The sequence below is a fragment of the Ceratotherium simum genome, chromosome 3 (genome assembly GCF_057802395.1).
Source record: "Ceratotherium simum simum isolate JZ-2026a chromosome 3, ASM5780239v1, whole genome shotgun sequence".
Classification (NCBI taxonomy): Eukaryota; Metazoa; Chordata; class Mammalia; order Perissodactyla; family Rhinocerotidae; genus Ceratotherium; species Ceratotherium simum.
In genome coordinates, this window is record NC_141902.1 from 94,492,971 (window position 1) to 94,507,097 (window position 14,127).

Genomic DNA, 14,127 nt, shown 5'->3' on the forward strand with positions numbered 1-14,127 from the left:
TAATTTGCTTTGTTGTGAGATATTTCCATCATGTAAAGATTATTATACAGAATAGTTACTGTCCACAGCAGTAAGAGATACTGGGCAAAGCCATAGCTTTGCCGGTGCCTGTGCTGTGGAGGGTCATCCTTTGTCAGCTTAGTTGAGCTGTGGTTAGAGGTTAGTGTAGGAAAATGTTGCCTGGGTGGGGGTTACAAACCTCTGTGAAATATAGGTGCAAAGAGAAATGTGAGCGTATTTTTGCTTAACTTGAGCTTGTACAACTTTAAAGAGGACAACATACTGTTCTTGAAAAAGTGAATACAGGGCCGGCCCCGTGGCTTAGCGGTTAAGTGCGTGCTCTCCGCTGCCGGCGGCCCGGGTTCGGATCCCGGGTGCGCACCGAGGCACCACTCCTCCAGCCATGCTGAGGCCGCATCCCACATACAGCAACTAGAAGGATGTGCAGCTATGACAGACAACTATGTACTGGGGCTTTGGGGGAAAAATAAATAAATAAAATCTTTAAAAAAAAAAAAAAAAAAAGAAAAAGTGAATACACCCTGAAAGTTAATACAAATAGGACTTTAGTTAATAAATATCCTCCTACGTGTTCTAGCGTCTGCTAGTGACGTGCAGACAACCAAAATCCTCTTACCTCAAGGCACTGAAAGAAAAGCATTCTTAAGCCCTGTTTTTTTAAAAGCTAATTTGGTACCCATAAATTTTCATGTCTCACTTCCTGTTTATCATTAAAGAGAAAGTATTTTTTTTAGATTTCAGTTACCAAATTGAGAAGTCTGTTGAAAAGATTATTTTTATTGATATATATAATAATTTAAAGGTGCACATTTGTTTATCCACAAAATCCCCTTTCTGTTTGTAGAGGTATATAGAAAACCCCAGCCTCATGGCCTGTTATAACGAACTGCTCCAGCTGGAGTTTGGAGAGGTGCGATCGCAGCTGAAACTCAGGTAATTCTGCCGCTTCTGGAAAGCCCACCACACCACACAGGGCAGCGAGGCAAGCGAGGACTTTGGTTGTGGGCGGCTATCTTTTGGCTGTAACTGACCTGCTAAAATGGGATGGGGTGGTGGCGTGGCACCTCTCCTCATACGGACTTCCAGAGTATGCCTAGATGTCTGACAGGTGGTCGTGTTAGCGATTGGACACTCACATTTAAAGATGGGGCTTCAAAATACTAGTAAATGAGGGCCGGCCCCGTGGCTTAGCGGTTGGGTGCGCGCACTCCGCTGCTGGCGGCCCGGGTTCTGATCCCGGGCGCGCACTGACGCACCGCTTCTCCGGCCATGCTGAGGCCACGTCCCACATACAGCAACTAGAAGGATGTGCAGCTATGACATACAACTATCTACTGGGGCTTTGGGGGTAAAATAAATAAATAAAATCTTTAAAAAAGAAACAAAATACTAGTAAATGAAAAAGCAGGATACAGAAGTATATATACAGAATTATGTTTTGTTTTTTAAGAAAAAGTACTTTTAATATACATATATACCCAACCTATTAACTTTGGTTATCTCTGGTAGGTGACATGTTTTCTTCTCTACAATAAGCATTTTGTAATTTTCTTTTGATAAACAGGTTTTTGTTTTTGTTTTGTTTGGGTGAAATGAGTAGAAACCTAGTTCCCTATAGACCAAGAAAAGCAGAAAATTAGCAAAATTATATGACATTGACAGAAGAAAAAAGAAGTTAGCAGCTCTCTGTCATCCTAGGTTTCTTTTTTGAGTGGTCTATTCTTTAACATTTCCTTTACCGGGGATCAAAGGAGAATGAAATCATTCTGTTTGTATATGCCCAAAGCAGAGATAAGGGGATCAGAATTTGGAGTATTAACATTAGTTAGGGACCAGCACAGGGTTCCACATGCAGGGAAGAAAAGTACCTCCTAGACGGAGTGAAATGAAGCGTGAGGTAGCAAAGAAGTGCTGCCAAGCAGAGATGTTTCAAGGCTAGTAAGGTGTACAGAAGAGCTCCTTTTTGTTGCCAGATTTGCAAGGAAACTTGAGGTGGATGGTTGCCCTTGGGCCTGCTTCGTTCCTCACTCCTGGATCTTCCACAGCCTGGCTGCAGCACTCCCACAGTGAGTTAGGCTGTCACCCTCTCTCAGGAGAGTAGAATTTTGGAGGAGGAGGTGATGTTAGAGCTTATTTTGTCTAATCAAGATGCAGAAACTGAGACCCAAGGAGGTTAACTGATTGACATCCAAAATCTCACAAGCAGCAAACGACAAAGGTAGTCCTTTAGGTTGTAACCCACATTTTCAAAACTGAAATCATTGTCTCTCTTTAATCCCTAAATCTTACTGTAACCTCTGACCTTCCTGAATACTTTAGCTTAGTGAACTTAGCATCATCTACCCTGTGGTCCTGGACTGAAATCCCTGTATCTCCTTCACACCTCCCTAACCCCAGTTGATCACCAAGTCTTACTGATTTTGCTTCCTAAGTGTCTGTGGAGTATGCCTACTCATCTTCCTCTTTAGGCCACTATCCTCTCTTACCTTGATTGTTGAAACTGTCTGTTAATCTCCCTACCTCTAGTCCTGGCTCCTCTTTGTCCATTCTCCACACTGCAGACTCATATAACTCCATTTGTGTTTCTGTTCTGCAATTCCCCACTGCCTTCAAGAGAAAGTCCCAACTCTAAAATGTGGCCTACACAGCTCTCTGTGGTCCATCCACTGCTTCCCTCTCTGTCCTTTGTCTTCCGCCTGTCCTCACGTCCTGCTTTCTTCTCTGTGCGCCAGTTGACAGCCAAAGGAGAATGTCCATTAAAAAGTGAGACATGAAAATATGAAGGAAGGGGGATATTTAGGGCTGGAGAATTGGGAGAAATAGAGAGACTTGTTCTGCAGATATTAAAATGCACTAAAAAGCTCTAGGGGCTGGCCTGGTGATGTGGTGGTTAAGTTCGCATGCTCTGCTTCAGCGGCCTGGGCTTCACAGGTTCAGATCCCTGGGCACGGACCTACGCTCCACTCATCAAGCCATGTTGTGGCAGTGTCCCATATACACAGTAGAAGAGGGTGGGCACCGATGTTAGCTCAGGGCCAATCTTCCTCAGCAAAAAAAAAAAATCACTAAAAACTTCTAACAAGCAACTTGTGTTACTGCTAGAAACAGACTTGAGTATATTTAAGAATTTAGTGTATGATTAACACAGCAATTTGAATCAACACAGAAAAGAGCGGACTCTTCAGTGAATGGAATTGTGACAACTGATTAACCATTTGGAAAGAAAATTAAGTTGTATCCCAATCTCACACCCAACTCCAAAATAAACTCTGGTGAATCAAAGACGTAATGTTAAAAAGTAGAACCGCATAGGTACTAAAAATATAAAGTAAACATATGTAATTGGATGATGAAGTCTTTTTAAACTCAGTATGGCATAAAACCCAAATTCCATTAAAGAAGAGAATCTGATTAGACAACATAAAAATGTTAAACTTGTCTACAGTTAAAAAAAAAACTTAAATGCTGTTAAAAGTTTAGACAAATAACAAACTGGAAAAAATATATTTGTAACATATTGGACAGACAGGTTAATATCCTAAATACGTAAAGAGAGTTGATGAATCAGTTAAAAAATGAAAACATCCACTAGAAAAAATAAGGGACATGATCAGGCAGTTCACAGGAGATGTTAATGGCCAGTAAACATGAAAAGATGTTCAGCTTCACTAGTGATCAAACAAATGCAAATGATATACCGTTTTTTATTTACAAGATCTGCAAAAATTAAAAAAGAAGGATAAAACGCAGTAGGGCTTCTCCCAGATGCGTCTGCTCCAAGCTTGTTATTTCAGAGGTGGGGACTTCTCATTGTTTTTTGGTTTTTTTAAATAACATCTTTGTTGAAGTGTAGTTCACATGCCATCTCTTGATTTTTATATGCCAAGAAATAAGAGCTAACTTTTATTGGCTAAGCTGCTTTGTCTTGTTTAGCGAGACAGTTTAGTAATACCAGGAATAATGTAAAAGCATTGTTATTGTTAGTTTGTTAATATTATCTCTGCACTTTATGAACAAGTAGGCAGTTTTTTTCTTTTTTTCATCTTCTGAGGCAAATACAAGAAAAACACTGGAAGCAACCTAAATATCTAGTCATGGGGGATTTGTTGAATAAATTATGATGTAACTTTACAATAGAATATATATTTATTAAAGTGATCATAAAGAATTGTAATTATTGATACAGAAACTTGATATTAGTGTATATTGTTCAGTGAGACAAGCAGATTATAAAACTATAAAGTATGATCTTATTTTTATAAATATATGTATTACATATGTATTTATACAAGAAATTGCCTAGAACACCAATTGGTATGTCTAGATGTTGGGATTTCAGGTGCTTTGATCTTATTTATTTTTAAACAACTTTATTGAGATGTAATTCACATACTGTACAATTTACCTATTTGGAGTGCACAGTTCAATAGCTTTTAGTATATTCACAGAGTTGTGCAACCATACCACAATTTTAGAACCTTTTTATTGCCCCCAGCCCTAGATTAGCACTAATATAATTTCCCTCTCTATAGATTTGCCTATTCTGGACATTTCATATAAATAGAATCATGAACAGTATATGGTCCTTTGTGACTGTCTTCTTTCACTTAGCATGTTTTCAAGGTTCATCCATATTATGGCATGTATCAGGACCTAATTTCTTTTTATGTCTGCGTAATATTCCATTTTATCGGTATGCCATGTTTTATTCATCCCTTCGTCAGTTCATCAGTGGACGTTTGGGTTGTTTCCACTTTTTGCCTATAAGTTTTTGTGTTGATATATATCTTCATTTCTGTTGGGTATATACCTAGGAGTAAGATTGCTGGGTCATATGGTAACTCTATGTTTAATGATTTGAGGACCTGCTGGACTGTTTTCCAAAGAGGCTGCACCATTTTACATTCTCACCAGCAATGTATGAGGGTTCCTCACCAACACTTGTTATTATCTGTCTTTTTGATCATAGCTATCCCAGAGGGTATGATGTGGTATCTCATTTGTTTTATCTGTGTTTTCTAATTTTTTTTCAATAAACTTTTGTTACTTATGCAATTAAAAAGTGTTTTCAAACACTAAGGACATGGGAGCATGCTCATGATATAAGGCTAAGTGAAGAAAGCAGGGAATAGTGCAAGACATCCCAACAATCCCAATTTTGTGAAAAGAATTTGTTTAAAATAATAGCTACAGATAATTGACTGCCCCCTTTCTACCAGGTTCTGTGCAGAGTTCTTGACTCTGTTCTCCCATTTGGTGCTCATGAGGACTCTTTAGAGGGTGAGAAGGGAGATGCAGGAGGTTCAGTCATGTGCCCAGGGTCCCACAGCCAGGGCAGGGCTGTGATTTGAACTCGGACACATCTTCCACCCTGGTCCACTGGTCCTCAGGGTAGAAGAAAAGGCACCAAATTGTGCAGAGTCACAATCCCAAGTAGTCGAGTTGCAGGAGGTGTTTATTTCTTCTTTATGCTTTTTAGTATTCCCCCTTTCTTTTTCTTGAATTAGCATTTGTTACCTTTATAATCAGACGGAAAACACATTTAAATAACTTAATGTAATACCCCAAAGTTGTATTTGATTTCTAGTATTTATATTAATCAGTCCTTTTTTTTTTCTACCCATAAAGGGCTTGTAACTCAATATTCACTGCATTAGAGAAAAGTCAAGAAGCAATTGAAATTACAAGTGAAGACCACATTATACAGGTTTGTTATTTTGAAAGTTTTTACTTCTGGATTTCTGGTTTTGTTTGTTCTGATTTTTAGGATTGAACTCCTCCAATGTGATCTTCTTTTTCTTTTTGAAGTTCAAGAGACCAGTTTTTCCTTAGAGGATTATCAGAACAAAATCTATAAAATAGGTAGTTTAAAAAAAGTTCCCTATAGGTAAGAAAAGATACTAATAATTACTTAAGGTGCTAGAAAATATTCTGTAGAAATACATATTTGCATTTATTAGTTCTCACCTTTTTTGTTTGTTTATTTATTTAACAAGGAGAGACTTTTATCCGGAAGAATTACTACTGGGTTGGGGTTGTGGGGGGACTACTATTTGCAATGTGGAGGAGGCGCTGACATAAGGTCTGTAGGCTCTCACCTTTCTCATTGTTTTGGAAGATAGTTTACACCATAGAAATTTACTAGAAACTACTCAGAATTTCTGAATAACCTAGTAATTACTGAACAGATTACCCATTATTATCAAAGTGGGTTTATATAAGTGACTTAAGATAACATGGCTTGTACTTTTAGATAACAACAAAAGAGGGAGTTGTGCCAGAGAAATGTTCCTTTTGTCTGAGAATTAGCTCCACTTTGATGTTAGTTCTGAGCACTCCAGTCCTTCAGTTTAATCTGGCTGCAACTTTGTTGGTAAAGAGTTGATGGTATTGACATTCAGAAGTTGGTGCCCTGAGAGGCAACATGGGCCAGTGGTTGAGGGCACAGGCTTGTGTCAGACAAGACTGGGTTCCGGTCAGCCTGAGCCCCTTCCTGGCTCAGCATCTTTGGGCAAGGTACTTAATCTATCTGAATCTGCTCTCTCATCTGTACAAATGGGAATAATATTAATACTAACAACCACCTGCCTCTTGTAAGGATGTTCTGAGGGCTAAATGAGTTAATGTGTGAGGAGTGCTTACTACAGTGCAAGGAAGGAAAACAAGGAAAAGAAAGAAGGAAGGAAAACAGACCTTAAACAGTATCAATTATTGTTTTATCATCATCATTTATTATTATTGTTAGCACATGCACATCTTTCCCATACATTTTCTTCTAGTCTTTTAGTCCTGTTTGAAATTTAACTGTAAAGTTTTACATTTGTAAACACTTCCTAGTTCATAGCCTGCTTTCCAAACACATTATTCATTTGCATCATATGAGAGAGGCAAGATAAGTGTTGTATTCCCATTAAACAGGAGTAAAGCTTGGTGTTTCAGAGTCCTGGTCTGGTACTTTATTTCACTAGATCATAATCTAAACAGCCCTTTTGTAACTGCCCTGGGTCTGTCTCCATGGGATGTCTTTCCTCTGCTGGTATTTAAGTGGGAGCCAGCCTACTGCCCTCCCTGGAGCCTCAGGAGAACACCACAGAAAGCCCCAGCTGTCACTGGAGCAGAGGCTTCTCCGGACTCCAGGGTTCTTCTGGGGCTGTGGTCTTGTGGCTTTAGAACTGCCATGGTAAGCTCCAGGCTCCAGAGCTATCTGGGGGAAAAAAATGATAGCTTAAGTTGCACACCCTTGATTGTCCTCTTTTCAAAATTTCTTTTAATTCACTTGATGTTTTTTATTTTGTCTCCCCCCAGTATGCAAATCCTGCATTTGAAACAACAATGGGCTATCAGTCAGGTGAATTAATAGGGAAGGAATTAGCAGAAGTGCCTATAAATGAAAAAAAGGCTGATTTGCTCGATACTATAAATTCATGCATCAAGATAGGCAAGGTAAGTAAGAGGTTAGTACCTTTTTTACTTTCACATAACAAAGAGGGAAGGAAGGAGACTTAGCATTCATTGAGCATCGCATGTGCCAGGTAATCTGAGTCTTACTCTTCCCAGAAGTCTGGGGAAGTGTAGGCAGTGTTAGCTATATTATTCCCATTTTGTAGGTGAGGAAACTGAGGCCAAGAAAGTGTATAATATGATTAGCCAATAAGCAGAGTAACTTTAATTGACCCTTAAAATCATTGTTTTCATCTTTGTAATAAGTAAGTTGATCTTTCTAATAATTGATCTTCTCCGTGGTAGATGCTGGCAAATGGTTCTGGGTAAAGGATTGCCAGTGAGGCGACACATTCTCGGAACACATTTGAGCCCAACAGTTCACTGAGCCTCATCCATTTGTTCAGCATTTTTTGAATGACTGCTGTGTGCCAGGCACTAACTAGATTCTGGTATAGAAAGAAGAGCAAAACAAAAATTCCTGCCTCAGAGAACTCATGCTCCACGGTGCAAAACAGACAGATAAAAGGAATCATTACACAGTAATGTGAGAAGCCACATAACCCTGTGCTGAAAGGGCAGACAGAAGAAAGGCAGGCTCAGTCTCAAAGGTTATTTCTCTCTCTGAACAGTGGCTTCTGACAGCACCTCACTATTATTAGTTTTTAAAATATGATGAGAGGGAAAAGGCTACTGCTTTTTACAATCATTCTTAGTCTATACTGCTGGGCTCTTTAAACTTTTGGAAGTTGGATAGAGGCTATTAATCTGATTATTGAAAACATTTGAAAAATTGGTTACCTGCTCTCCTGTTCACTCTGTAAAGGCCCCAGTGGAAGTGTTGCCCCCTCCCCTGTGGCATTTGGCTAGTGCCTATTCTGTAGCACAAAAAGAAATCTGCCATAGGGGACAGAAGGGCTACACAAAGCTTATACCCACACTTCACTTGGGCCCTTTGAAACCACTGTGAGTAGGCTTGTGTCCCTTTGCTTCCCCATGACTCTGAGCACACAAGCTTGCCTTGCAGTGAGAACAAGGAAAGAACAGGCCAGCTGCAAGGTCCCAGTGATGCACCATCAGGGGAATAACAAAAGTGGGCTCTATTTGAATCCTATTTTGCCTTCAACTTTTCTGTCAAGGATGATGATTTTTTTTTACTAGAGAGAGTGGAAGGTCCTCTGGAAAGAGAGAAATGAAGGCTGAGGTTAATGAAGAGAGCCTCAGGTACTCGGGCGCACTGATCCTGTTAGATCCAGTGTTCCCTCCCTCAGTTGAGAGAGGCATCCTCAGAAGGCGGCTGCAGAGCAGCAGTCATCCCAGAGCCCAGCAGCCTTTGAGGGGGCTTTACCATGGACTTCCAATCCTGGCATTTAGGTCCTAGGCTGCCACCGGGTCAGCCAGTAGCTTTGTTGTGAGGTTCAACTTGGCGTAAGTCAGAGATGACGGCCCTCGTGCACCTTGATCTGGCAGCACTTGTGCTGAGGCGTTCCATCTCCTTCTCACTGAGGAGAGCGGGTAGAGATGGGGAGGGAGGTGCTCAGTGGACCAGCTGTAGGCCCTGGGAGCCACCAGATCTGTGGGGACAGTGTCTTGCCTCCTGAGTTATGCTGTTGGGCACCAGGTACGAAGGGCCTCAAACTCAAACAGCATGAGACCTGTTTTCCAAAATCTGTATTTATTGTGAGCAGAGACTATGAATGATTATCTTATTATCGACCTCTATACTGCTTTATTTCAAAAAAGAACCTGGCGGGCCGGCCCCGTGGCTTAGCGGTTAAGTGAGCGTGCTCTGCTACTGGCGGCCTGGGTTTGGATCCCGGGTGCGCACCGACGCACTGCTTCTCTGGCCATGCTGAGGCCGCGTCCCACATACAGCAACTAGAAGGACGTGCAGCTATAACACACAACTATCTACTGGGGCTTTGGGGGAAAAATAAATTAAAAAAAAAAAAAAAAAGAACCTGGTTATTTGTTTTGTATCTTTCAGAGTTCTTGGGGAGAGTAGAAAAGCAGCCATTTTCATTTGTCAGTAACCTGCTGGTTCGCTGACAACACTGCAGGAGGACAGGCCACTTAGCTGGGCAGTTTTTTAAGGTGAAAGACTATATAGCCTTTCTGAGTGAGTCTCCCTAGGAAGAAGAAGGGCTTGTTGAGGAGTCAGCTGGCCCTGGGCAACGGTGGCACCGTGGTCAGTGGAGAGGGTTCAGACATGCGCTGGGAACTTGAATAGAGACCTAGGAAGTGGTTAGATGACGGGAGTGGGGGCTTTGGAGTGTCCAATTCTGGGTGTGCTGATCAGTTGGATACTCTTGGGGGCAGAGGAGAAATTCTGATGATGTTCTAACAGAGAATATTGTAAACACCATTCTCCACAAACCCCCTCTGCCCATTGTTCTCAGACAATGGCTCCTCTTTTGGGTAAAATTGGTACTATTAGATACCTTGATTTTCGGCCCCCACACTCCTGCTTCCTTGCATCTCTCTATATAAGCTTCTTGACTCTCCTCCCTTTTCTTCCCCAAGACTTCTCTGTCAGGGCTCTAGAACCCATAGTCTCCTATCTGCTGAGATACCTAAGCCTTACATTGGCTCTTCTCTTTTAGAAATTTTGAATTTTTTCCCCTCAGAAATTGTGTCTTGTAGGCTCTGAATAAATGCTGGCTGCTCGGATGCCTATCTGTGGTGATGACGTGTGGCTGACAGCCCTTTAGCTTTTCAAAACTTTTCCTTTCCTGAGCTCTTGTGATTCTTCTGCTTCACACCTCACCTCTTCTTCCATCTCTTTTCTCCTAGGTTTACCAGGGCTCTTTGTCCCCTGCTGTATTCCCCAGAAAGCTCCTTGGCTGTTGTGGCATCTTGCCTGCTCTGCATAGGTGTCTCACACCTCCCCAGTTTTAGCCCCATCCTTTCCCAAGGTCCAGTTCAACATCCTGCCATCATCTTGAAATCAACTTGTTTAACATAGATTTTCTCTCATCTCCCATTAACAAAAAACCTCTCCAGCCTTTGCTGTCTCTGCTCATTGCCCATCCTCACAGTTGCCTGGACTTCTGATTCCTGGAATGGTTTTGGTTCCTCCCTACTCTGTAGTCTTCTCCATCAAATCCATCACCAAGCCTTGATGTCTTTTAAACCTCTGCCTTTGAGTGTCCAGTGCTTGGGCCTGACCTTGGTCAGAGCCTCCTTCCCACACCTTGGGACTGTGGTGTCTGAATCCAGGTAGGTTTCCCTGTCCCGTGACCCTCCACCTCTAGTCAGTCCACCTTACACCACTGAGTGATTAGCCTTACCAAATCATCATTTTGATCCTGTTACTCCTGCAGTATAGAGTTCAGATCACTTTACCTGGCCACCAGGATTCTATAGTCTGACCTTGCCCTACCTTTTCCGTTCAGTAAACAGAACCTCCAAGTGCTCCTTGACTGTTCACCACATGCAAGCGTTGTGTTAGCCCTGGGAATGGGACAGCCAGATGATGATAATTTAATTCTTAAGACAATGAGCACCAAGAAAGGACTGTCTCAGTAGTCAGAGAAGCCCAGCTCGGTGCTCAGCTTGCCCTGGAGCAGGAGGGAGGTGCAGGCTTTAGTACAATTCTGAGGGGAGCTTGGCCCGGAGAAAGAGAGGCCTGTGCAAAACCACCTGTGCCAGAAACAGGCCATTTACTGAATGTTTGCCAAAACTCTAAAATGTTTTTTAAGAGTTTCTGTGCATTACCAGATTTAATCTTCATAACAGCATTCTAAGGTAGCACTTGGTTATTCTCAGGAACTAAAACATATTTATGATAGGTAAATATTTTTTGATAAGAAATATGATCTATGATAAGTGAATGTTTTTTGTTTCCATTGGTGACTGAAAAACTTACGGGCAACTCTGTTATCCAGGTAAAGTCATTGGCTAAATTGTCCTGCTCCTTTAGCTGGACTGTTCAGCTTTGGCTGAAGTGGCTTCTTACACCTTAGCTTGGAATCTGGCAGCTGCCCACATCTATTCAGAAAGGATTGGAGGAGGAAATCTTGAATATATTTTTTACAGTGCTAATTGATTGATTGAATTGGTCTCCTGTATTTCTCACTCTTTTTTTTTTTCCTATAACAGCTCTATTGAAAGATAATTCATATACCATATATTTCACCCATTTAAAGTATACCATTCAGTGATGTTTGGTATATTCACAGAGCTCTGCAAATAGCACCACAATTTCCCATATTTCTCTTGCTAGTGAGCTTCAGAAGTAACTTTTAGACCTGTCTGCTGAAGCCTTCTGAGGTGGACACATGGGCTGTGGATATAGAGGACAGACTGCCCATTCCTGCCTAGGGTTCCCTGTTCGTTTAGTCCTTGCGTGTTTCAGGCATAGGCCAGTCTCCCCTCAGAACTCTAGTAAGGTCTGCACCTCCCTTCTGCTCTGGAGCAAGTAAGCACTGAGCTCAGCTCTCTGGCTGTTTTTTAATTCAGTCCTTTCTTAGTGCCTGTTGTTTTCAGAGGTACATCAGGAAGCATCAGTAACCATCCTTTGCTTCTGTCAGAGGGTCCTGGTTTCTCTTGGATCCGCTTTCCCAGAGGAGTCTGAAGATGAGATTTTACCATTGGCATTTGCAGGCACATCACCATACCCCAAGCAAAGAAGATTTCAGAGTTGACCTTGTATAAGGGTCTGGACAGGAGACTTGAGCTAAGCCACCAAGGCTGCCATGGTGATCCCCTTCCTGCCTGGGTCAGCTCTAGGTTCTGAGGGACTCTGGAAGGTCAAGAAGGTTATGGAACACCCTAGGGTTTCAGTGTCCTGTAATGGGTTTTAGGGGTTTTTATAGCTTAAGGACCTTGGTGACTCTTGCAGGAATTTAGAACCTTATAGGTGGTGACAAAACCCAGCTCCATCTCAGGCTTCTCCCTACCACCCCAAGAGTAGGGGAACATGTCCCACGCACACTTGCTCTCCCAGACCGCAGCGCCATTCTTAAAGATTCCCTGTATTCTATCTGATTGTGAGAACATGACTAATGTAATTGCAGCCCTGGCTTTTAGTCTCAACCATTTGTTTTACCTGAGCCCAGTCGTGGCTGTTACCTCATCATCCCTACCCTACCTGCAGAGGGACCGAAACCCTCACATATCCCAGAGGGTGGTAGCAGCCAACCATGCTAGTGGCCACAGAATGGCTGTTTCTCTGCCCCAGTCCTGAGATTCACCCGCTTCCACATGCAGGGGCAGAGGCCACGGCCTCCTGCCCCTCACTGCTGCAGGTAGGAGTTATGAGAGGAGGAACTCGTGTGTGGAAGTGAGGGACTGCTCTTCATTCATGGGCCCAGCGCCTCTTTTGCCCAGTAGACAGCCACTGAAAACGTATGACCACTTAGACTGTGGTGACCTGGCTTTTGTCAGCAACCCAGGAGGAGATAGACTTAGGAGGTTGAGAAAGAATTGTCAGATTACCTAAAATTGTGTTTTGGGTTGGGGTAATTTTTTTTATCCTGATTGCTTTAGTAATGGTAAATGAATCAGAACCTGAAGAGGAAGGTGTCCTTGGGTTTATGTATTAAACACAAAGTATAATGATACTTAAATTCCATTTATAGGAGTGGCAAGGAATTTACTATGCCAAAAAGAAAAACGGAGATAACGTACAACAAAATGTGAAGATAATACCTGTCATTGGACAGGGAGGGTAAGTGGAAAAAACAAGTACTTCAATCACCATACTGTTTGACTTATTGCAAAATTTGCTTTGAATACTTAAGTAAGCTAAGAACTGCATGCAGAAATTTAAAAGAAAGACCTGTAACAAGGTCAGGTGTCATCAAAGAATGGCCTTCTGGGGTGGTTTCCTCATGGCTACAGCCTGACCCTCCGGCTGGCTACCCAGGGCCACCAGACTCAGGATAATCTTGATTAAGCTGCATAGACACACAAGAGACTAAAGTATTTAAATCAGTGATAAGAACACTAACTGGTGGACTCACTATATTTAAAAGATTTCTATCTGATTTGATAGCCTGTCTGTTAATTCTGCATAGACCTATCAAATTAGATAAAAATATTTTAAATCCTACCATTAATGGAAACTCATATAAAACACATGTGACTATAGATTGGAAAGCAGTGTATATCAGGAGCCTAGAAATGTCATATGGTTTGTCTCAGAATCTATCTTAGATAATATGAACGACAATAAAATATGCAACCATTAGAAGTGATGATCATAGAAAATTAAATTACAACGAGAAATACATATGATAAGTGCAAAAATCAAAATGTAAAATCATACCTAGTATATGCTCTCAATGATGAAAATGAAAGAAAGAAAAGAAAAGGAGGAGGTGTGGCCGTGGTGGTTATAAGAACTGCTACCGTTTGTTGAGCCTTCCCTCCCTGGGCTGGCTCTCAGTGCCTGGCAGACGTCACGTCACTTCATCCTGACCACAGCCCTGTGTTGTCAGCACTGTGGTCACCTTCGTGTTACAGATGAGGAAACTGAGGCTTAGAGAGGTGGTGAGGTTTTGGCCCGGGGTTCAGCTGCCGGTGCTCAGCGGAGCCGGGCTCCAGACCTCTGTGCTGACTGCACGGCTCACGTGCTTGGTCACCAGGCTTTGCTGCCAGTTGGCGATGGCCTCAGGGAGAAGGATCTGTGTGGGCTCTCTGTTCTTATTCTTTGCCTTTTCA

The 14,127-nt window shown here is 42.0% G+C and overlaps 1 protein-coding gene across 6 annotated transcripts in view; it reads left to right on the plus strand.

Moving 5' to 3' along the window:
* PDE8A (phosphodiesterase 8A) overlaps positions 1–14,127 on the plus strand; it is a 150,049-nt gene that overhangs the window by 97,501 nt on the left and 38,421 nt on the right. For 5 of the 6 annotated variants that reach the window (XR_015551638.1, XM_087429001.1, XM_087429004.1 and 2 more), the window contains exons 6-10: positions 866–954; positions 1,995–2,087; positions 5,650–5,728; positions 7,327–7,464; positions 13,044–13,132. Coding sequence is in view for 5 of the 6 variants with exons in the window: in XM_087429001.1 (XP_087285127.1) it covers positions 866–954; positions 1,995–2,087; positions 5,650–5,728; positions 7,327–7,464; positions 13,044–13,132 (488 nt within the window). In the remaining variant the exon portion in view is untranslated. The remainder of the gene's footprint in view (positions 1–865; positions 955–1,994; positions 2,088–5,649; positions 5,729–7,326; positions 7,465–13,043; positions 13,133–14,127) is intronic. The other variant, XM_087429003.1, reaches the window with a different exon arrangement.